This window comes from Xenopus laevis, chromosome 6S (genome assembly GCF_017654675.1).
Source record: "Xenopus laevis strain J_2021 chromosome 6S, Xenopus_laevis_v10.1, whole genome shotgun sequence".
NCBI classification, from domain to species: domain Eukaryota; kingdom Metazoa; phylum Chordata; class Amphibia; order Anura; family Pipidae; genus Xenopus; species Xenopus laevis.
The window spans coordinates 57,737,826-57,748,745 of NC_054382.1; the positions used below are offsets into that span (position 1 = coordinate 57,737,826).

A 10,920-nucleotide genomic window follows, 5' to 3' on the forward strand; every position below is an offset into this window, starting at 1 on the left:
GGGATTTTGACAATTACACTCTTATAACAGAAGCAAAACTTGTCCGAGCCAACTTTTTGGATGATTTATGTTACTGGAACAGGGTGATTTCAGGCCGTGTTACGCCATGGAACTTAAATTCCCTTTTAATTCCCCTGTGTATCAGGCACTGTGACATCAGGGCAGTTATTTCCTGAATATATTTAGTCCAATGCTGCACAAGGTATGTTATTAAGGTCCAATACTAATAATTATAAAAATGCTACCTTGCCCCAGCTTGAAAACTATCCCTGTGTTAAATCATGGATTTTAATAAACAGCATGATATGTGCAGCTACTTGTAATTTTCTGTACATCGCTGAACATATTTGCACACAGAAAAGCATGTTTAAAGGAAAACTATACCCCCAAAATGAACACTTAAGCAACAGATAGTTCATATCATATTAAGTGGCATATTTAAGAATCTTACCAAACTGGAATATATATTTAAGTAAATATTGCCCTTTTATATCTCTTGCCTTGATCCACCATTTCGTGATGCTCTCTGTGCTGCCTCAGAGATCACCTGACCAGAAATACTTCAACTCTAACAGGAAGAAGTGTGGAAGCAAAAGACACAACTCTGTCTGTTAATTGGCTCATGTGACCGAACATGTATGGTTTGTTGGTATGGTTGTGAGTACAGTGAATCCTACGATCCTAGGGGGCGGCCCTTATTTTTTAAAATGGCAATTTTCTATTTATGATTACCCAATGGCACATACTACTAGAAAAGTATATTATTATGAAAATTGTTTATTTACATGAAGCAGGATTTTACATATGAGCTGTTTTATGCAATATCTTTTTATAGAGACCTACTCTGTTTGGGGGGTATAGTTTTCCTTTAACTGTCTTCAATATGGCCAAATACAGTTTACACACAGGCATGGACCCTTTATCTATAAAAATTAGATTGGAAGCCAGTCAATAGAAAGAACATCATTATTCATTCCGTGTATTTGTTTTTATTGTTTCTAGTTAAAGGCAACAGTGTGAGCTTTTTAGCATTTCTTTCAAATTACACATGACTTTTAATGCTAAAAACTTTTCCTGCTGCATTTCACATTTTACAAAGACCCTTGTGGACATAACTGCAGGACTATCCAGGTATTTTTTTTTAATATTTGATTTGATTTTTAATGCAATACTAGCAGTATTTTGGTTGAATTTTTTTTTTTTTTTACTTATTTCTTCCAAATGAATTTCTCTTGTGCTATAAACCTTTCCTGTTTGTTGTTTTTCTTAAGCTCACCCCCCCTCTCTCTCTCTCCTTTTAATCTGTCTAACCCTAAGGCAACAAGGAAGATGTTGAGAGAAGTGACAGTATAATTATAAGCACTCTCTTCCTCCTTCCACCATTCAAATCTTGTCATTTGAAGTGTATGCTCGTTACTAAATTAATTTTGCCTGCATTAAAAAAATCATTGTTGCCTTAGGTAAAACTGCCACTGGTATAATGCTGGGTTTTCACTATGTAAGGGAACAGTGTTAAAGGGTAGTTATGTTCTGGAATACAAGGCAAGTGTAGCTGCCCACCTGCTTGGAATCTATTCTCTCTTTGTTTTCCATGGCAGATCTAATGATTGAACTAATGAAGGACTGTTAAAGTCAATAATTACCCATTGGTTATTTAAATCAGATCCCATTTGCCAGACAACCATTAGCCCAGCCCCAGAGCTACAGGACATGGGTTCTCCAACCCCACCCCTCCTGATTTCTCTCTCTCTCTCTTTCTTTGCCTTCTCTCACCCTTTTGCCACTTTTCCCAGTACAACAATCTACAGCAAGTCTCTTTTTCAATTTCTTAATCTACAAGGACGGCTGAAACTTTATATTGCATGATTCATAGAGAGAACCTTCTCTAGGAGCTATGGTGCATATTGCATTAATTAGTGTCAGTCAGAGCACTAAAACAGATATTAATATGGGTCTGTCCGTATTGCAGAGGATATAAATGTGCTGGTGATTAATTGATCAGCGCTAAAAGTTCTGAACTACCAAAATGTAAAACTTAAAACAAGTCAGGCTGATCTTCCCTTTCATGCAGACAGATATTTGCCCACAAGGTTTTCTTAACTGTAGCTCCTTTAAAAAAAACATATACTTGCACTCCATTAATTTTCATTAAACCCCTCAAGCCCAGTAACTGTTATCATAATAATAATAATAATAATAATAATAATAATAATAATAATAATAATAATAATAATAATAATAATAATTATAGTAATAATAATGAAACAAGGTAGGTGTTGGCCTAATATAAAACTAATGATTTAATTTTGACAATAGTCCTATCTCTCCCTGATATTGAGGAGCACAGGAAACTGAATTGATACAAATATATTAGCTATACATTAGTGTTCTATCATTTTTATAGAAGGGTATGGATATTTATTTCCAAGTTAGTTTACTTAACACACAGTGAATTAAATTCGTGCATGAATTGTATGATAGTTAACTCATAGGGATTTCTTAAAAAAGGAATAAAATTATAGGTATATCTGCAATTTACTCATTTACACACAGTGAATTAAATTTGTGCATGAATTGTATGACTGTGAACTGGGCATGGTTAAATCATAGGGATTTCTTAAAAAAAGGAATATTATAATTATATTATATAATATAATTATAGGTATATCTGCAATTTACTCATTTACTTTCCTAACTGTTTCTGTAAACGTTAGAAAGCTCTAATTTGTAAATTTTAGCAGTAATTACTGGCATTTAAAGTAAAGATTAGGAAATTGAATTAAACTATTAGAGGGACAAAAGTGCTAGAAAAGACGGCAGGGAATACATTTGGGGAACATCCCTCACAATGTATGGACCCACAAATAACAACGGCCTCCTATTAATGTGTAGGAACTCACACCTATTAATGTTTAGAAATCCCAACATGCATGGAAGATGTGTTTGTGTGCCTGTTGGTGAAATATACAATCTTCTGCAATTCAATTACTGTACTTACATACGATAGAATTGTAAATGATGCAGCTCTGTATACAAACACGAATTAGCAATTCAAAGTGCAGCAGAGAATGGACTGGTTTTGCAGGCTAAGGAGCAAGGTAACGCCCTTCTGTCTGCAATTTGTTAAATCTTAATTAACCTCATTCAATGGGTAAGCACAGTACAAATATCAATAATGATGTCCCTGGAAAGCCAGCCCTTTTTTTACACAACCAAATATCCATTTTGATTGTAGTGGAGTGGTGGTGATGGTGGTGGTGGGGGGCTTACAATGAACTATGTAGCTGCCGCCATATACAGGCATCTAATCGAAATATTTCAGTATGTGTCCGTCCACTTTGTAATATATTCCAAGGTGCTAACGAGCCCATCCACCTTTCTAATAGCTAATTAGATGGATTTAAATGTATATCATATAGCAGCCATATAAATGTATTGACATGCAAATGTCGGATTAGGCGATAAAACTAAAGATGTTTGTAAATATAGTTGATTATCGTGTAGTACGGTAGAACGACGTCGTATGTCTACAGTAAAAAATCTGTAAGCAGCATGGTGTCAATATCAGTCTATAGAGGGAGCTATTGCCCTAAAAAAAGAAAGAAGTTCTAGCATCGCCTAAAGCTGAGGACCTCTGAATTTTTGCCACGCTGACGCTCATCGGAGTTCCTTTTCACAAATTACAACAGTGTGCTAACTTCCAGCAACTATAAAAAAAGGCTAAAATTATTTGGCCAAAATGATCCCACCGCCCTTTTCAGCTTCTCTTCTTGCAGTCTCAAAACAGATCGCTCTATGACAATCTCCATATAAATAGCTGTCTATTCTGTAGAAATGGCAACCACAAATTGTAGAAGCTTTTAAGCAAAGGTATTTGTCAGTTGTTTCTTAATAAATAGAATTAATATATGGAAATGATTTTAGAAGTAGACAAAATATATATAGTACAGTATGAAAATAATTAAATAAAATAATGCATTTTTTATATTCCTCCAGATTTGAGAAAAAAATCATGAATAACTGTTATGACCATAATTAGATTACTTAAATTGTTAGGTAACGGAAACAGACAAAAAAGGACAGGTGAAGGGGCTTGACACAACCCTTATATGTAACAAAATATTAATGGTTTACGTATAGACTGTTCAAGACAATGAGCAAGGGGCGCTTGCACAGACAACTGGGCAGATGAAGTGACCTTTGTTTTTGCCATGATCACCGACCTGATTCTTGAGGGTGTTCTATTAATATTTTATTTACAAATCTCCCCTTACTTCCGACAAGTGCTTGTTCTAAGACAGTTCTGTTTTAATAGGGCGTCTCCACATTATTCCTTAATGACTATCCCAGCTGCTTCATTCCATTTACCACCATGAACAACCATCTGGCATCTTATTAGCACCTCAATGCTCGTTTAGTGTTTTCAATTAGAAATTAAAAAAAGCAGGAAACTGAAAAAATATTACAGATTTCTAACAGATACAAATACTTTTAACTGCTCATTTTGTGTATGTATATATATATATATACATACACAAAATGTGCAGTTAAAAGTATTTGTATCTGTTAGAAATCTGTGTATGTGTATAAATAAATAAATATATATATATATATATATATTTCTCCCAGTCATTTTTTAAATTGGTAACTAAAGGGGACTGACCATCTTCTAATACATGTTGTCACAGTCCAAATGATAATAGTAAAGTACCTTAGAATTGCGCCACGTTATGGATTTGCCAATGTGTTAAAAGATCAATCCTCAAGGATTAAATCAACAATTGTCTTTGGGATCCATTATTTATAATCTATAAGGCTAAATTGTAACCGATATTTGAATGACCACAGTGTAAAAAAACCTCAACCAAATCTTAATCAAATCTTAATCAAATCTTAAAGGGGACTGACCATCTTCTAATACATGTTGTCACAGTCCAAATGATAATAGTAAAGTACCTTAGAATTGCGCCACGTTATGGATTTGCCAATGTGTTAAAAACTCAATCCTCAAGGATTAAATCAACAATTGTTTTTGGGATCCATTATTTATAATCTATAAAGCTAAATTGTAACCGATATTTGAATGACCACAGTGTAAAAAAACCGCAACCAAATCTTAATAAAAAGAAAACAGTTGGTTAGGGTTTGAAAAGAAATTATACAGAACAGATTGTTCTATCTCCTGTGTGGGAGTGCTGGCCACAAAATCAACCATGACAAATTGTTTCAACGTAGCCTTTCACTTCATAATGAATGACATTAAAATGGAAATTGTCAGTTTAGCTCAACAGTATGCGAAAATAACCAACAGTCCAAAAGTTGACTCAGAAATCCCCTCATTTAATAATACCCGATTCAGAGAGAGATATCTAAAAAAAACACTAAGATTGATTTTAAAAATTTTCAGAAATGTAAGTATTTTTCATTTCATTTAGTTTATTAAACAAAAATATATCATTTAGACAAGTGTTTTTGCTTGCGCTCTATTTACAATCTGAGATCACTTTATATACAGAGAGAGAAAAAATGAAACAAATACTTGAGAAACATAAAAAGTATCAGACCAGAGTCTGAAGTGAAACTCGGAAAGTGGGGGGTCCGTCTAAAGATGTGTAAAAAATCGGGGTAGTCTGAATTTGTAGCACATTATTGCAAAAAGAGGATGACGACATTTATAAAATATCCAGTTCTGTCCATATTTTGGTAAGGGCTCTTTAATAATTTCTTCTAGCCGTCAGGCAGAGGGAAGTGCTGTCAGTATACGAGAGGTGCCTTCTTGTTGGGAAAAGGTCCTGGAAAGAAGAAAGAAACAATAATTAGAGATAAAAAAAAAATCAGCTGATCTTTTCATTTTCTCTTGGTTTCTGAGGAATACTTACTTTTCACGAACAGCTTGGAAGGAAGGTTTTAACTGAGGTGGTGATTCGGTTCTGGGTAAATTTTCTCTGTCTGTGAAGAAAACAAGTCATTGGTTGAAATAAGAAAAACACTCGGCAACAAGTACTTGGTGGTCAGCTGATATTTATTCCTCTCTTGCAGGTCCGGACTGAGAATTAAAATAGGCCCTAGCATTTCAGGTACACAGAGGCCCAATCTGCCCTCACCAGCCCACTAAATACTGACTTTCTGTGGGACCTTATAGCAGCCCCTCTGGCATTTGGCAGAACCCACAGATTGCCAGTCCGGGCGAACGAGTCTCTTGACCTTATCTGATTCACAGTCAATACTAGCTTGCCTGTATTAGGAGCTGTTGACAAATCTGTAGATTTACAGCTTGCTACTGAACTGCAACTACCACTGTATCTAGAAAGAACTGCAGTCATGGTGATTGTGTGTGTTGTTTAACCGCACAGAGGTCGAGGTGCTTATAAGTATTTTTTTTCTTTACCAATGCTTTTTCTCCAGAGGTAGATTGTTAAAGGAGTGAACATCTACACTAAAAGAAAACATTGACTCCTGGAGACAAATTTTAAGTTGTAAACATCACAAGGTACTAGGCATGTCCCCCCAAGTATACTTTACCTGAGTGCTTGGGACTGGTCCTCTCTGGAGTTTTGTCGCTACTGAGGGAACCCAGGTTTGTTGCTAACAATGTAGATTGTTGGTGAGCCTGAAGGTGGTGGTGGTTATGGTGAGCCGCATGGTGAGGGTTTACTCCCAACAAGGATCTCATGTTTATCAGAGAGCTCTGTGTGAGAAAAGCCCCGTTTGTCCAGTTGTGAAATTTGCCAATTTGACATGTGTATAGTCCATGGCTGGGGAGAAAGGCTGGGTGCTGCATTTGGGGAGATGTGTGATTGGCTTGGGAAGGTGGAGGAGAAGACTTCAAGGCCCCATCTGGGCTTGTTGCTGTTTCTGCCAAGGACCAGATTTTTGGTTTACTGTGAGGTGGAGCTTGTATGTTGCCCTGTCCACCAGGGCTTACGATTCTGGTATTGCTGGTATCAGAACATTCCTTACCCAGGGACAATGAGTCTTTTGGTTTAAGTCCGTCGGAACTTGGAATCATCACCTCACTCTCCTTTTTCAAACTTACTTTCTCGCCATGTCTAAAGTGGTCCAGTTTCTCATCCTCTTCCTCGTTGCTTTGTTCACCGTCGTTGTCATCAATCTTATCAATATCTATGCTCTCCAAGTCTATTTCCTCGTCATCTTCATTTTTTTCATGGTCTCCTTCATTATCACTACCAAAGATGTTGTCATCTTCCTTACCCATTGCCCCCCAAGTGACCTTATTCTCTTTTTTTAGTCTCCTCCTGGCGTTGGCAAACCACGTGGAGACCTGGGTGAGGGTCATCTTGGTGATTATCGCCAGCATGATCTTCTCCCCCTTGGTGGGGTATGGGTTCTTTCTGTGCTCGTTGAGCCAAGCCTTTAGGGTGCTGGTGCTCTCCCTGGTGGCATTCTTTGGCCGCCCTGGGTCTCCATACTGGAACTGCCCATAGGGGTAATAGCCTGGAGTAGTGTGCGCAGCAAACGTAGCTGGGTGGACACCAGGGTTGTCTTTCAGTTCATACTGCGATCCCTGGAACACACAAGCACACAAACATTATTTCATACATTCATCAAACGAAACCCCATCATTCACCACATAGCAAAAACTTCGGTTTAAGGAATACACGGAAAATGAACATTGATGCAAATTGACCTTAAACTTTCCCACATTAACCAATCAATCACCAATTAAACATCACTAGGCCTGTAGGGTGATTTCAAATAGTTTATATGAGCACCCGAGGAAGGATCACCCTATGCGAAAAATGTCGTGCATTTAAAGAGATTAGTTCTCCAGAGTGATATCTACAATTTGTGAAAGTTTGGAAGGTTTTGGCGGTACCTTATTCTGAAGGTGAATATATATATATATATATATAAATCGACAGAGGGAAAATTCAATTTCCCACACAGTTTATTAGCTACTCACTACGCATGCATTCACGGCATATTATTTATTAAAAGTTCTGCTTTTATTTGACATTTCTTGTTGCTGCACATCCAAATCATAGCAGTGATTTGTATGAAATCGATAAAGAAGGTAATTATCGCATCAGGTGTGTTTGTAAATAACATGTAATCTTTTTAATAACCTCATTAGGCCTCATTATTACTGGGGCCTATTAAGATAAATGGGCTGTAAACTAGACTTATCGTTTGTTCCGAATTAACCAATTCAGAATCACAGACAAAAGAAACTCCACATTTTACATGTAAAATATTTAGGCAGATATCCATCTATATAATTGAATCATAGTTATAGTAATTAGATATAAACCTTCTTATGTGTGTGCGATTTCCCATGACACCTTTAAATGTTTTTTTTTCCAGGTCAATTTGTTGATTTACGTTCAACAGATATTTTTAGCTGTTTCATTACTGGTATAAATCTAAAAGAATAGTGTGTGTGCTCTGCAGTGCCTGTGCCTTAGTAAGTCTTATAATGTATTATTAATGAATGAATTATCTATACACTACAGGAACCATCACCCAATACAATGTATGAATAAACATTCTTTTCTACTATTATTAAAATGATTATTTAATTTTAACAAGTTTAATGCTATCTTCTAACGGCGAAAGAATTTATTAGCAACAAAATCACAAAAACTGCAATACAAAGAAAGTCAGCACAATAACCCAACAACAAATCAAGGTGTCTGAGAGTGAAGGTATTCAAGACTTGCTGCAACCTTATAATCTTTTCTGTCACGTCATTAGATGGGGTATTATTTGTCAGGTTGGGTAGGATTTTATATTAGTCCAGCAGGGTAGGGACATGTATGTAAACTTCAAATGTATTTAGCATTCAGATAATTGGCGCAAAGGTGGAATAAAAATAAAAAGGCAAGGCTGGCTGCAAATGTTTCCAACTTGAGCATGAAAACAAAGTTCCATGGAATGTATACATGTGATATACCCTGCTGGGTGCTCCCTCAGCAACAAGATTTAGAGACAAAGTTTCACATTCAGCACGAAAAGAAAGATGTACCGAAATTCTGATTTCTCTGCACAGTAGCTTGGATCTACAATGGTTCATCTTACTACGCCTTGTACAGAAATAAGACCACAGTGTAATTTCAATCCATTGGGTTTCTGTGTGTGTCTGTGTAACACAATTCCGCTTGTACACAAATATGTGTGACATTGTCTGTTTGAGTGCAATGAGCAGAGTATATTAACAGCGAGGATCTGAACCATTATAAAATAAGCAAAAACACATTCCGCATTTTGCCTCATTCAAATCTCATGTCAGAGTAAATAAACACACATATGTGTATAATATGAAAATCATTTCAGAGGAGAAGCCCCCGCTGTCATTGAAAGGTCACAAAACAATCACTTTTTCTATATTGTTAGGTGTTTTTTTTACTTTAGATAATAATAAGGAAACATATTCCCTCTCACCTTGCATAGAGCGCACATTAGAATGGATCTACAAGAGGGTAGCTTTACCAGCTGGAGTTCAGATTTAGAATTACGCTTAAATTGTATTTAATGCACACATAGCACATTAGATCAGTTAGGCGCAATAGAAAGGGAAGGGTGCGTTTATCTGACAATGATTTGTGGATTCGCATAGTTTCTTGCTGCATTCAGTGTTTCTAAAGCCTTTGATTTGGAGATGACTTCCCTAAGAAGCTTGTAGTCTATCGTGCAAAAACTACAACCGTTACCAAATTAGCGATCTGTTGCTTGCCTTGGGCATAATTTATCTGGATTGGTTATGGAGTTCTATTCCCGGTCTATTGCTGTCAATGCATGCTGGGGGTTCCTAGAGGGCCACGGGTTACACATGAATGCAGTTTAGACACTGGCTGGTACTTACCATTTGGGAGAAAAGGGTGAGATCGGTTGTGTATGGCAGAAAGGCGCTGTAGTTGGGAGAGCTGTACGGGCTGGCATACATGCCCAGCACTGAGGTGACTGCCGCGGTAGGACAGCTGCCCAGCTCAGCTCCTGTTGGCCTTCCGGCTGCTGCGGCTGCTGCTGCTGCCGCGGCTAAAACGCCCGGCCGTTCGCCGCCATAGACTGCACCCTGGCCGGCGGTCAGGTACTGGGGGTAACCCAGCTGCGGGAAGGACATGTCTCTCCAGCAGGGGAATCGCTGCCACTGCGTGCACAACAGCAAGCACAGAAGGGTTGGTGAAAATATGTCTTCAGGGGGGGGGGGGGTAAAAACTGATGTAAGAAAAAAATGGATTCAGCCACGGAGTCCCTCTCCCACAGTGCGCGCGTTTTACAGAGGAAGCTCGGATACGAATAAGGGACAAGGTGTGTGCATTCGTCAGGGTGTCTCAGGATGTTTTTTTAGCCCACTCAAATCTCTGCTCTTCTGTGCTTCTGAATCCCTTAGATGTGATCTGATCAACAATTGAGCTCCAACTGATGTGTCTGCCCTTAGGTCCTGGGCTGATCTTTCAGATACAATTTGAAGTTGATGCTTTGATTGGCATCCACTTGAGCTGCAGGCCCCTCCCACTTTAGAGCATGTGGCCTGAGCATTGGCTGAGGCCAGTTCACTCTGGAACAGAAAGTGGATGTTTGTGTGTGTGCAAGTGGATGTGAGTGAGGCTCCCTCTCTCCCCCTTCCCTGGGTGACTGGACTCGATTTCATGTTTAGCAATGGGCTCCTTTTAGAGAAGCCCCCACTGCTGTTGCTGTATGACAACCTGTCTACACGATTTTACAGCTGTCCGACATTGGGGTTTGCTGTTTTCTGCCCATAGTGTGTCCCCTTTTAATAGAAACAACTGCGCTGCTGTGTTCCCTTTACTGTGCAGTCTTCATTGAGAAGCCCTAGTAAAAGGGCAAATTCCAGATTACATGATTTCGATATGGAGATCCCAGACTAGGCAGGTAGGCAGACAGACAGCAGTGCTATAAAGGAAAGGAGACGCTTGATAAAAAAAAGTGGAGACTGAA

General features: G+C 38.1%; 1 protein-coding gene across 1 annotated transcript; it reads right to left on the minus strand.

Moving 5' to 3' along the window:
• Positions 1-5,418: 5,418 nt before the first annotated feature.
• On the minus strand, positions 5,419-10,372 carry irx1.S (iroquois homeobox 1 S homeolog). Its single transcript, NM_001096688.1, is given in 4 exon segments — positions 5,419-5,792; positions 5,880-5,949; positions 6,523-7,525; positions 9,824-10,372. Coding segments are annotated over 4 exon segments (1,389 nt in total). The 5' UTR covers positions 10,082-10,372; the 3' UTR covers positions 5,419-5,734.
• Between the last annotated feature and the right edge of the window lie 548 nt (positions 10,373-10,920).